The 13,048-nt window shown below is 60.9% G+C and overlaps 1 protein-coding gene across 2 annotated transcripts in view; it reads left to right on the top strand.

The window, feature by feature from the left end:
• The first annotated feature begins 1,289 nt into the window (after positions 1-1,289).
• The window catches only part of GSG1L (GSG1 like), a 201,086-nt gene continuing 189,327 nt past the window's right edge, over positions 1,290-13,048 (top strand). For both annotated transcript variants that reach the window (XM_030301417.2, XM_030301416.2), the window contains exon 1: positions 1,290-1,644. In XM_030301417.2, coding sequence (XP_030157277.1) covers positions 1,296-1,644 — 349 coding nt within the window. In that variant the 5' untranslated portion in view covers positions 1,290-1,295. The remainder of the gene's footprint in view (positions 1,645-13,048) is intronic.

Below are 13,048 nucleotides of genomic sequence, written 5' to 3'. Positions count from 1 at the left end.
AAAAGGTTTGTGCCAATGTGGCCCACGGGTCTTGGTTCAGATGTTAATCGCAGTGGCTAGCATTTACTGAGCACCTACTACGTGCCAAATGTTTTTTTTTTTTTTTTTTTTTTTTTTCATCATCTCATTACAAGAGCCCCAGAGAGGTGCGACGACTTGTTCAAAGCCCACGGCTGGTGGAGCCCCGGAGCTGCCCGGCCCCACGGTCGGCATTCTTGACCATTCTGCCCCGACCCCCAACCGTCAAGTTTCTGGGTTGGCGGCCTCTGCAGGGCATCCTTACCTAGCAACTCCAACAACCTCGTGTCTAGACCACCTTGGGTCATGCTGCTCAGGATCTCAGGCGGGGATGGCCCGCAGGAGGAAGCCTCACTTGTCATTCACGACACTTCTTTGCCACCGTGCTTGTCCTTCCGTGCCATAATAGAGAGCCCAGGTGACTCTAGCTTCATCCTGCTTCCTGTTGGCTTACACAGTCTAAGGCCCCCTGGGCGGCCCCCAGGGAAAGCATAAGCCCCAAAGACTCTCCCACCCAGCATTCCTGGTGGGACGCCCCTTCGGATGGGTCCTGGGACTCGAGGTCCGAGCTTGAAGCTCCCTGAAGCCTGAAGCTTTGGGAAGCGCAGAAAACTTTGCAGCTCTGACCCTTCGGGGCTCCTTCCTGGGGCTCCCTCCTGCCGGTCCTTGTCCCTCTTGCGGAACCCGCACGCTCTACCCTTTCCTCCCCAGGGCAGGGCCTCTCCGGGTCTTGAAGGGGATGCCCCCTCCTGGCCGGTTTTGCTGCCCCACGTCCCTCGCGAGGAGCCTCTTTCTCAGAGAGCACGTTGCCTGGCGTTCTCCTTGCTTCCCAGCCCCTCCAATCGGGTGCCGGGCTCCTTGGGGGCGTCCCTTCTCTCCGGGTCCCCCGCCCGCGCCCGGCTTGGGGCGCCCCCTCTCCCTGCTTAGGGCGGGCGCCGGAACAGTGTCGCCGGCCGCCTGCAGGTGTCTCCCCACGGAGGGGCGCGCGTCCCTGCGCCGTGGCCGCTGCCAGGCTCCAGCGGCTCCTCGCCGAGGTGCACTCGCGCTCCGGGCTCCGGGCGCGCCGGAGCCGCTCGGCCGCTGCCGCCCGCCCCCCGCGCCCCCCGCGCTCCCCGCGCCGCGCCCTCACCCCGGGGCGGGGGAGGGCATGGGCCCGCGCGGCGTCCTCCGCCGCCGATCCAAGGCGCCCGAGCCCCGGGGCGCGGCGGGCAGCGGCCGCTGACGCGGGGCGCCGGCTGCCAACTTCGCGCGCGGAGCTCCCCGGCGGCGCGGGCGGCATGAAGACGAGCCGCCGCGGCCGAGCGCTCCTGGCCGTGGCCCTGAACCTGCTGGCGCTGCTCTTCGCTACCACCGCCTTCCTCACCACGCACTGGTGCCAGGGCACGCAGCGGGTCCCCAAGCCCGGCTGCGGCCAGGGCGGGCGCGCCAACTGCCCCAACTCGGGCGCCAACGCCACGGCCAACGGCACCGCCGCCCCCGCCGCCGCCGCCGCCGCCGCCGCCGCCGCGGGGAACGGCCCCCCTGGCGGCGCGCTCTACAGCTGGGAGACGGGCGACGACCGCTTCCTCTTCAGGAATTTCCACACCGGCATCTGGTACTCGTGCGAGGAGGAGCTCGGCGGGCTCGGTGAGTGAGCGGCGGCGCCGGCGGCTCGGCTCCCGGCCCCCCTCCCGGGGCTTGCGCGGCCCCCCGCGGCCCGAGCCCCAGCCCCGCGCGCTCCCTCCCCGCGGCCGGGCGAGGGGCCCCGCGCTCGGCAGGGCTCGGGTGCACGCCCGGGGGGCGGGGAGCGCGCGGGGGCGGGCCCGGGGGGCGGGTGGGGGGGGGGGCGTCCGGGACGCGCCGCCGACCCCGGGGCTCCCCGCGCGGCCGCTGCCCTTTCCGAGCGCGCCGGGCGCCTTTGGGGACGTCGCCGCGCCCTGGGGAGGCGCGTCTCCCGGGCACCTAGCGCGGTGGCCGGTCGGCGGGGCGCGCGTTCCCCTCCGCGCCAGAAGTCGTCTCCGGGCGCGCCCCCTCCCCCGCCTTCGTTCGCGGGGCACCGGCCGCCCCCTCCCGGCCCGGCCCGCCGCGGGGAGGGCGCACCGACTGCTGCCGTGAGCCCCCCACTCCCCGCGGATCCCCGGAGCCGGGAGCCGACGGGGTCGTTCTCCCAGACGGGGCTCGGGAAGCACGAGAGTCGGGGGGTGGGGGGGGGACGGGAGGAGCCCGGTGGGTTCCCGGCGGGGAGCCCCCTTGGTGTTCTGGCCCCCCTGCCCCCGCCCGGGAAAGGATGCGACGGGAGGGGGGCGAGGCGGCGGGAAAGCGGGACGGCTCCGATCAGAACTGGGTGGGGGGGGGGGAGGGGGTGACTTTTCAGGAGGCAGATCAAAGTGCTCCCTTTGCCCCGCACCGCACCTCTTCCCGGGTCCGCCCGGGGCAGCCAGGTCGGAGGGAGTGCCCCTGAGACCCGCCGTGAGGCTGTGTGTGTGTGTGTGTGTGTGTTGGGGGGGGGGGGTGGTGCTGGGCCACAGCAGCGGGTACCTCCCAGACCATGTTGCTCTAAGTCCGGGCGTAGGGACCGTCTGGAGTGACTTGACCTCTTTCCCCAAGGTGAAAAGTGTGTGCATGCACAGCCCTTCCGTGCGGACGGTGTATGTGTGCGCTCAGATGTAGATGGGGTGGGCGACGGCGGAGTTTGCCCCAATCAGCCACTGGCCTGACTGGTTGTCTTAAAGGACAGAGAGAAGGCGTCAAATCAGCCCGAAGAGGCTGCTCCCTCCGCCTGGAATCCCCTTCCCCAGTCTCCCCTGCTGACTGCTTCCCAGTTGGGGGGGGGGGTGGATTTCCTGCCCCTTCCCAGGCAGGGTCTTGTGGAGGGGAGGCCTCCCCACCCCCTTTGGAGGCAGGGTCTTCCTGACTGCCTCCCATCACCACCTTTTATCTCCTTTGTCGCGCTTGGCACAACCTGAAAACGTCCAGAGCCCGCCTCTGGTCACTAGCTGCCCGTCCCCTGTCTCCACAGGATGTCACTGTGAGGGCAGGGCCTGGGCTGCCTGGTTCACCGTCATCCCCAGCTTCTGGGCGGTGTCCCGATGCATAGTAGGCCATCAATATGTCTCTGTGGGGTTAACATTGGATGAGACCCTGGAAGGGGAAACCAGAGGTTTCCTGGGGGTGCCGCCTGCTCTGCCCTGCCTCCGGGGGGGCCCCGCTGAACTTTTCTGTGACCACCTGCGTGGACCTAGCCGTTTGCCAGACGCTCGCTGTTTGTTCTGCTTTCCGACAGTCCGACCCTGACCTCTTCCACGGAGGCCTCCTAATGCCTCGTCCTGGGGAACATCTGCGCCTTTTGGGGTGAACCCCGCTTGTCACCTCGGCCTGCCACCAAGTTTCTCCTTTGTGCAGAAACACAGCCTCCTTGTGCCTTCTCTTTGCACGTACTTAAAGATACCACGCTGTGTCTCTGGAGTTGTCCGGCCCCCGCCTCCGCGGGGTGTCCTGGCCCTCGGTGGCCAGCTGAGCCTCTTCCCTGAGGTCTCCCCTGGCCTCTCCCTGAAGGTCACAGCCCCGCCGCTTGTAGTTACTTCCCTGTGTCTTTCATCCAGGGCTTGACACAGGATGTTGAAGCCCGAGCAGCTTTAAAAATTATTAGTTGAACAACATTTAAAGTCGTGTTAGCTTGCATTTATCGAGCCCTTCAAGTACACCGGGCACTGTGGAAGCTTCTCACCTGCCGGATCTTGTTGACTCCTTGCCAGCACCTTTTAGGGGGCCCACTTTTCAGATGAGGAATTGGGGGTTCGGAGAGGTTTTTTTTTTTTTTTGGCCAGGCGCCCCAGCTGGCGAGGGGGTCTGGATGGCCTTCTCTGGGGCAGAAAGAGATCAGGGCGAAGTGATAAGGGAAGAGAATGATACAGTTGGGGAGTCCGAGCCAGGCATCATTTGAGGGGGGGGGGGCACTCAGCCTAAGACCTTCATCCCCAGTCCTCTGTCTATAAACACATGGGTGGTTCGTTTGTTGGGTCAACAAAACAAACCCACAGTTTTCTCTTTTCTCTTGATCGCTGTTGGCTAGAGATCTCCCCTCCCAGAAAATCACCATTTTCCTCCCCGAGAGCTCAGAAAATAGTTATCAGCCTGTCAGCGCCGCCGGTGAGAAATTTGGGAGGTCTGAGCCGGCTTGGATGGTTTCCCTGGCTGATCCCACCGTGCCCAAATCCCGCCTCTCCACCTCTGTGGTCTTGAAAGGATGTCAGGAAGTACCTGGCCTCAAACTTTTGTTGCCATGACAACCTTTCTTCTGCGTTCGGTGACCATTTTTTAATTTGCTTTTTGCTCGAAGAGGAAGAAAGCGTCCGAAAGCCCCCCCCCCCAACAAAATCCTGCCCCCCTCTCCCCCCACCCCCGAGGCATCGCCTTGAGGACTGTCTTCCTTCCCTCCTGCCCCAAACTATGGGGAAGGCCTTCTTTCCTTCCCAGCATTTTTACGTTTCCCCCAGTGAAAACACCGACCACAAAACCCTGACCTCTCCATGAGAGGCAGCTGCGAACTGCTCCTTCGTCTCCAACGCCTGTTTGGTCATTTCCTTCTGTGCCCAGAAAAGCCTCTCCCCACTCTGGGCAGCCACAGGGAAATCTAATAAGCCCTTTTACCCACATGAAAAAAAAAAAATCCACCGCGTTCACAAAGAAGACTGCAGCCTGTCCTAAACAGACACAATTTCACCAGACTGGGCACAAAGAAAGCTTTTCTCCGTCCAAGAAGGAGCATCGACCTCCTTCAACAAACAGAAAGGGAGCGTGGCCTTGACACAGAATTACCCCGAGCCCTTCACGCCAATTGGTTTTCTCCTCTGGAATCGATGCTCAGAAGGGCTGGGTGGTTGCCGTTGGAGGCGTTCTGGGGGGTGGGGGCAGCGGAGTAAAGGCCTGGAAAAGCAATAGTGACTAGGGGAAGGGAGATGGGCTGGCGGGGGTGTGGTTGTGCCAGCAGGGAGAGCACAGGTGAGGCTGGACTTCGTCAGGCCCGTGCTTGAACCTGAGGAAGTAGGTGACTCAGAAGACCAATGGGGCCGCTGGCCAGGATGCCTGGAGGGAGGTGGGCCTGAGGCAGCCAGACAGAGGGAGGGACAGGAGGAGGATGCTGTTGTTCGCCTCTAGACCCACTCTGTCCCCTGGGACGGGTGGACAAATGCCCATTGTCTTTTGTGAAAGATGGAAGTTTCTCGAGTTTCCTGTTGGCAGTGTGGTTTGGGCAAGAGCCTCAGTTTGCTGCCCTGCAGACTGGGGATCCGGGCAGGTAGCGCTTGTTGGAGGCGGGGGTGTTCGGTGAAATGGCGCGGGGGAGGTGCTGTGTGAGTGCCCCTTGCCACCTCCGAGTGCCGTCACCCCGTCTGAGCCCCCGCGTCTCTCCCGTGGACTTCTGCAGCCGTCGCCCTGCTTCCCCCGTTGACCCCCCTCGGCCCTCAGTCTGCTCTCCCCCCAGCCCCAGAGTAACCGCCAGATCCTCACCCACCTTCGTGCGGCCCCCTCCGGCGGCCCCACTCTCAGAGTCAAAGCCACGTCCTCCCGTGGCCCTTCCCCGGCCGTGCTACTTCTCTGGGTTCTTCTCCTGCTCCTCACCCCCAATCGTGGTCACACCCACCCTCAAAACCAGGCACACTCAGACCCTTTGCGCTGGTCCTTCCCTCTGCCTGAAATGCTTGTCCCCTAGATGGCCGCAAGACTAGTTCTGGAAACTTCTTCAAGCTTGCTGAGCTCGCTCTGAGCCCCCAGTGCAAAATCGATCTCCCCCACCTGTTTCCTGCTTGAGTTTTCCTCTAGCCCTCGCCACCGACTCCTCCTCAGTGGTGCCCACCAGCTCCAAGAAGTTGGCGGTTGAGTTTCTCTGCATCGTTCACCGCGGGTCCCTTAGTGCTCAGAACACTGGCAGGTGCTCAGCAAACATTTGTGGGGTGAATGGTGGTGGTTGTTACAGCCGCTGCTCTTTCTTCGGCTCTAAGTGTCTTCTTACCCTGCAGTGAGTCAGGGGGTCAACCGGGGACCCCTTCCCTTTCACTGAGGTGCCCACGACACGCAGCGCCCCCCGCCCCCTTACACACCCCGGTGCGTGTGGGGTGAGGCCATTCTTAGGAGGAGAAAGCCCTTAGCTGACCTTCTACGCCTTTCTTGCTTCCCCTTTTCTACAGAAACCCTAGCCCTTCTGTCTGCTCCCTTCAATTATGTCTCTGCCTCCTTCACGAGTATGAGCACAGATATGGTGCCCCCCAAGAGCGGGCTTGGGAGTGCGTTGGAGTAACAGGTGGATGGGCTTTGTGTTAGGACCGTCTGGTGGGCGAAGATACGGACTTTGAAAGGTCCCATAGACCAGTGTCATTTCCTTGCATTTCCATAACAGCTTGATGACAACCTAGTGCCAGGGTTACACCTATTTTCTGGGGCACAGAGAGATGAGGTGACTTGCTCAAGGTCACGCAGCTACCAGGTGGCAGAGCTGGGATGTGCACCCAGCCAGAAGGTTCTAGAACCTGGCTCTCGCCCAGAAAGCATTGCCCGGGGAGTCATAAGCCCCAGGTTTGAGTCCAGACCCCGAGGTCACTCCAGTGCTGAGTGACCTTGGATAAGTCACACTCCCTCACTCTCTGGTCTTTTCTTCCCTCATGCGTGAGATGACGGGTTTTTTGTGTGTTTTTGTTTTCTTGTTTGGTCTGGCTGGTAACGTCCATCAAGGGCAACAGAACACCTCTTGATGACAGGCTTCGGGGACAGACAGTCCGGGCTCCAGCCCCCGCACCATGACTCGCCTGCTACGTGGCCTTGGTTAGGGGTTCGCCTTCGTTGGGCCTCAGTTTCCTTGGCTGGGACACAGGGATTATAATAGCTGCCTCACTCTAGCCCTGCTGGAGTTGAAGCCGATAACGCGGGCCCAGCAAGCACTCCATAACCACGCTGGCTGTGATCGACCCCGTGGCAGAGGCTGCCGACCCATGGCCCGCGGGTCCCATCTGAACTGTCCATCTGTTTTGTTTGGCCCTGCAGTGTTTACAGCCTCTGAATGAGTTGCCAACGTTTGAAAATTGAGACGCTTCACAGAAACATCTGGATTTATGGCTTTCCTCAAAAGCCTGGCGTGTCTGTGAACACCGGGCCCGAGGGTCCTACGGCAGTGGGAGCTGCCCCTTCCGGCAGGGGGGGCCGCGGGCCACCCCCCACCCCATCCACCTGCTCCCCGGGGACACGACTCGCCACCTTCCAGGGCTCAGGCCCCAGGCCTGGGGTTCCTCCTCGGAGCCTCGGTTCTCACATCCCCTTCTCGTCCGCTAGCGGGTCCTGATGGCTCTTCATTCAGAATCCAGCCCTCGCTGACCAGGACCTGTGGCCCGTGCCCTGGCTCCCCTCCCCTGGACTAGGCCAGTAGCCCCTCCCCGGGCTCTCTGCTTCTGCCCCCTCGGCCCCCTGCTTTCCACCCAGGAGTGAAGCCACAAGTCAGATCACCTCCCCGTTCTGGGCAGGGCCCTCCTGTGCAGTGGGTCTCACTCAGATTCAGGGCCAACGACTTCCAGGGCCTGAGGCTGGCCGTGATGTACCCACATAGCCTCTTTGACTCCACCCTCTTTCTCCTCTGCCTCACCGCAACAGCCTCTTTGCTGGCCCTTGAACAGGCCAACACCCTCCTGCCCCAGGGCCATTGTACTTGCTGTTCCTGCCACCTGAGGACTCTTTCTCCCAGATGTCCGCGGGGCTCCCTCCCTTCTCAGGTGGGTCTGGGCCCAAATGGCCTCTTTCCCACGAGGCCTTCCCTGACCACGCCCTCTCAGTCTGCGACCTCCCCGCCCCCTGCTCTTTCCTCCCACCTTATTCCCCCTCATTGCTGTCATTGCATTTACGCACTACATAGCACGCTCACTTATCTTCTTTATTATCTCTCTCCCCTGTCACATGCCAGCTCCACGGAGGCAGGACTTGGTCCGTTTCACAGAACGCCACATTCTGGGACTGAGACGAACCGGTCCTTAGTAAGGGATCAATGACTATGTGCTGAATGCATTTGGGATTCTAGGAACTTCTCTGAGCTCCTGTGTGCAGCGAGGGGCCCAGTGCTCTGTACCTGTCATTCCCACGGACTTGTCAGACACTCTTTCTTCGCCACCCCCTCTTCTGTTCTGCTCCTGGGAAACAGTGCTCCGTGGGGCCCCGTGAGGAGCCGGAGGGGCTCAGTGTGGTCATGGCCCCTGTTTGAATTCCAGGGCACCAGGTTCAGAACCATCTTTCGGGGAGGCTACGACCTCGGGCCTCTGTGTTGCCCGCAGGACCCTGGCGGTTAAGCTCTTCTGGTAGCAGGTGACCGAAACTGACGCAAGCCCGGTGTGAAAAAGGCGGGTTTCGTAGGGGCTGCTGCCCCCTGCAGTGTCCAGGCGGAGATGCAACCACCAGGCCTGGCAGGTCAGGGCCAGGGCCACCAGGCTCCCGGAGGCTGGAGTTGATGGGTCCTCCCACCGGCAAAAATCCCGCAGGGGCCAACCCAGAAACCCAAGAGTGCCATAGAGGAAGTGGGGGGGGGTGTGGGGAGCTGGGGGCATCTCCCTCGGCTACAGGGGCAGCTGCTGAGCCCCAGACGACCATTCTCGTTGCAGGGTGGGGGCCCGCGTGGGGCCCCGTTGTCCATTTTGTCAAAACTCCCGGTTTGTATAGGAGATCTCTGGATTGTTAAAATTTGGGAACCGATTCAAGTAAAAAGAAGAGGCCTGCACTGCGGGCCCCAAAGCAACCCCTTCTGAGGGGGCGAGTAAACTCTCCTCTCGCCAGTCGGCGATTTCTAGATCAGAGCTCTGCCAGTGACATGATCCGATTCCATGCCTGTTGGTTCTCGGTCCTGAGGATCTGACCGGACGGCGTGGTGCAGGTGGCCGAGGCTGGTCCAGTCTGCTGTGTGCTGGGAGGGGAGAGTAGGAAACACAGCCAGTCCTGTGGGGCAGGGGAACCAGAACTTGGGGCCCGGGGAATGGATGGGGCTTGGGCAGACATTCCAAGGGGAGTGAACTCTGTTGGCCAGGAATCCTCGAGTCACTGCAAGCAAGAGAAACTCGTTTGAAATGGTCTTAAGCAAAACAAGGGAACTATGGTCTCTCTTTTTCTTAGATACTGAATTTTTTTTTTTTTTTAATCTCTACACCAGACATGGGGCTCAAACTCACAACCCTGAGATCAAGAGTCACATGCTCTACCAACTGAACCAGCCAGGCGCCCCTGTGATCCCTCTTTTTTTTTTTTTTTTAATTTTTTTTTTCAACGTTTATTTATTTTTGGGACAGAGAGAGACAGAGCATGAACGGGGGAGGGGCAGAGAGAGAGGGAGACACAGAATCGGAAACAGGCTCCAGGCTCTGAGCCATCAGCCCAGAGCCTGACGCGGGGCTCGAACTTGCGGAGCGCGAGATCGTGACCTGCCTGAAGTCGGACGCTTAACCGACTGCGCCACCCAGGCGCCCCCCCTGTGATCCCTCTTAATAGAAAGTCTGGTGAGGTGCCTGGGTGGCTCAGTCGGTTGAGCGTCCGACTTCGGCTCAGGTCATGATCTCATGGTCCGTGAGTTCCAGCCCCGCGTCGGGCTCTGTGCTGATGGCTCAGAGCCTGGAGCCTGTTTCAGATTCTGTGTCTCGCTCTCTCTGCCCCTCCCCCATTCATGCTCTCTCTCTGTCTCAAAAATAAATAAACGTTAAAAGAAAAAAATAAATAAATAAAAAAATAGAAAGTCTCGTAAGAAGAGCTCAGGTCCGTAGCGTGGCTGGGTCAAGCAGGGTTGTTGAGAATTTGTGTCTTTCCAGCACTCGGCTCCGCCCTCCTCTGGGTTAGCTTCATTCTCAGGCTGACTCTCCTGAAAGCTTTGAGTTTACTTAACCTCTTGTCCTTCCAGGAACTCCCGTGGCAAAGTCCCTCCTGAACGGAACTCCCAGACCTGGTTCTCAGAGGACCAACTGGGCTATGTCCCCACCCCTGAACCAATCAGAGTGGCCCAAGGGGTTGGACTGTGTGCGTTGGCCAGGCCTTGGTCCCTCCACTCTCACCCTTAGTCACGTGGTCACACCCCTGGGGCGGGAGAGGAGGACAGCTTTGCTTAAACCACGTGCTCTGAGAGTGAGAGAGGTGTGTAGCTGTTAGCTCTTGCTACATAATGCTGCGTAACAACAACGGCCACACCTCAGCCACATACAGCTGCAGGCACTTGGCTCAGCTCGAGTCTGTAGCTCAGTGATTTTGGCTGGGCTGGGCTGGGCTCACTGCTGCGAGGTGGTTTGGCTGTGGGCTCAGACGATGGGGGCCACTGGGCCTCTCATCCTTCACCGGGCTCGCTGGGGCACGTTCTCGCGGTCGCGTCCGAGACGTGAAAGCTGGAGCCAGCCACGCCGCGGGAGTGCCTTTCAAGCCTCTGCACACATCGCGTGTGCTTGCTTAGGTCCTGTTGGCCAAAGCCGGTCACCAGGCTGAGCCCGGAGTCCGTGTGTGGGGGGCGCTGCTGAGTCGTGACGGCCAAAGGCACGGACACACGGAAGGGTGACGCATTGGGGCCATGAAAGCGATCACTGTTTCACAGACGTTCCTCAGACTCGGGGGGGGCTGGCCCTAGGGAAAGGGGTGGTGGATGCCGGTCAGGTGAGAACAGAGATGCCCCTCCTCACACGCTTACACAGCAGGGGTACATCTGGGAACCCAGAGAGTCTGTGGCCGTGCCCTTCATGCCTGGCCTCATTCTTTTAGCCAAGATGCTGTAGCTGTGCTTGAGTTCAGAGGTCCTTCTCCTTCCTTTCTTTTAACGTTTATTTATTTTTGAGCAGGGGGAGGGGCAGAGAGAGCGAGACAGAAGATCCTAAACAGGCTCCGGGCTGACAGCACAGAGCCCGATGCGGGGCTCGAACTCACAAACTGTGAGATCATGACCTGAGCTGAAATCGAGAGTCAGGTGCTCAATGGACTGAGCCACCCACGCGCCCTGAGTTCAGAGGTTCTTAAATGTTTGGGGCTCTGGGGCTCCAGAAACCATGTGCCTGCATCCCAGAGAGAGGCACCCCCTAAACACACCCCTTGGTCCGTCCCCCGAGACCCGTCCCTCTGATTCTCCTGGTGTCCCCCAACTTTGCTATGCCCCAGTTTCTTCTAGGGAACCTGTTAAAATGCAGGCGCCCAGGGTCTCGCCCTTGGGCTTTTTGCTTCGTGGGTCCGGGAATCTGTAATTCTAACCAGCTCCCCAGGGGTTTTGGAAGCACGGCGGGCGTGGGCACCTGTGTTCCGAGTCAGCCCTGTCATTTAGCATCTGGGACTGAGGCAGGCCTGGCGCTGGCTTCTGCAGAGTGTGGGGCGGGGCCGGCCCCCAGCTCTCTTATCTTCCGGGACCACCTTCCCCTCACCCTGCTCTGGCCGGCTGGCCCCCTGCATTTCTGGCCGCTCCAAGCTGATTTCCCACCTCAGGGCGTTCGCTCTTGCCATTCCCTCGCCTGGAAGTCTCTTCCTCTGTATCTCTAGGTCTCTGCTCTGCCCGCAGGCCTTCATCAAGCCCCGGCCCTGGCTGCTGTCTCGTCCCGAGGCTTCTTCTCTTCAACGCTGAGTTGACCTTTTCGTTTATTTCTGTGCGTCTCTGCGATGTGTGTGTCTCATCCTAAAGTGAGCACCTCGGAGCAGATCAGAGACAGTGCTCAGCTTCCCACTGCGGTGCCCCAGGAGCAGATCGCAGCCGTCCTGAGGACGCGACAAAATCCCTTTGGATCGGAGAGCTGACACCCAGTGTCTCACCGCCCCGGGAATGTGTGTGCTGCCTTGGAAGCGCTCAAACCAAAACGGATCACTGAGGGCTGCCGGGAGGGCCAGGCTGTGTGTGAGTCAGGGGGAGCGGAGGCGGCCAGACCGCCCTCTCCGCCCGTGGGGAGCGCCCATGGTCCCCAGGCCTGTCCTGTGGTTTGGGTGGGGACGCTGGTGGAGACAGTGGTTTAGAACGCGGCAAGCAGGGGTTTTTCCTCTTCCGAGTTTTCAGAGGAAGCATGGTCCTCGGTTTCTGCTTCTGAAAAGTGGGGCTAATGATGGTACCAAGCTCTGGGATTGGTTCTTTCCAGGGATTCCTGGTTGATATTGACTCGGTATCTCTGACCCCAAACAGTCCCTCGGCTCCAAAAACAGGGGAGCTGAACTGTAGAATTGGATGGCGATGCGGGCGACGTGTGGAAGGTGGCCTGGCCCCAAGCTGCCCAGACTGTTTGGATAAGTTGGTTATAGGATGTAGGGCCTGCCCCCTTCCCTGCTGGTGGGGTCCCGAGGGCCGCGTCTGTGCTCCAGCCTCAGGGAGCAGAGCTGGGGGGGACGGCCCATGGCTGTGGGGGCCTTGTCCTGTGTCCCAGCCTTCCAGGGAGTGGGTCCACGGTGGCACTGGACCGGGATGGCGACAGGAAGGTAGAGTGGGGTGGAGAGAGGCAGAGCGAGACAAAGGGACACAGAGGGAGAGAGGTACGGACCCGGGGACATGCACAGATGCACACGCAGACACAGACACGCATGCACAAACCCACATGACAAGGGGGGAGCGGGCCTGAGGAGCTGCAGGGGAGAGGCCGAGGGGAGCCTGAGACAGCCCGGGGAGGCAGGAAGGGGCCCATATGGCCCTTTCTCTGCTCTTTTCCCGGAGCCCCGGAATGTGCGGCTCTGCCTGGGCGGCCCTTCCAGGCCTTCCGCCCTTGGCCCTGGGCGCGTGGGGAAGGCAAGGCAGCCAGCCAGACCCTCACCCACTCTCCCTCCTTCCCCCGCCCGTGTCCTATTGGTGGCAGTGGGCAGCTTGGTGTTGGGGGGCTTCAGCTCATCCCGGCTCCCCGGGCCTCTCCAAACTGTCCCGTTATTTTTATCAGTCGTTCACAGTCTAGGAAACTCAGGATGTGGGAGGCGGCTTCTCAGCAAGCCAGCTGGATCTGTGCCCTGTCGCCTGTGGGACACACTTGTGGATCCTGCACTCCCCTCTGTCCGTGTCCATTTGTCCTTCCTTCTCCCCGGGGCCTCTCTCCACCCTGCGCTCTCTGCC

Source organism: Lynx canadensis, chromosome E3 (genome assembly GCF_007474595.2).
Source record: "Lynx canadensis isolate LIC74 chromosome E3, mLynCan4.pri.v2, whole genome shotgun sequence".
In the NCBI taxonomy this organism is placed as follows: domain Eukaryota; kingdom Metazoa; phylum Chordata; class Mammalia; order Carnivora; family Felidae; genus Lynx; species Lynx canadensis.
The sequence above is the reverse complement of the archived record's forward strand: the minus strand, read 5'-3'. Positions and strand labels throughout refer to the sequence as shown.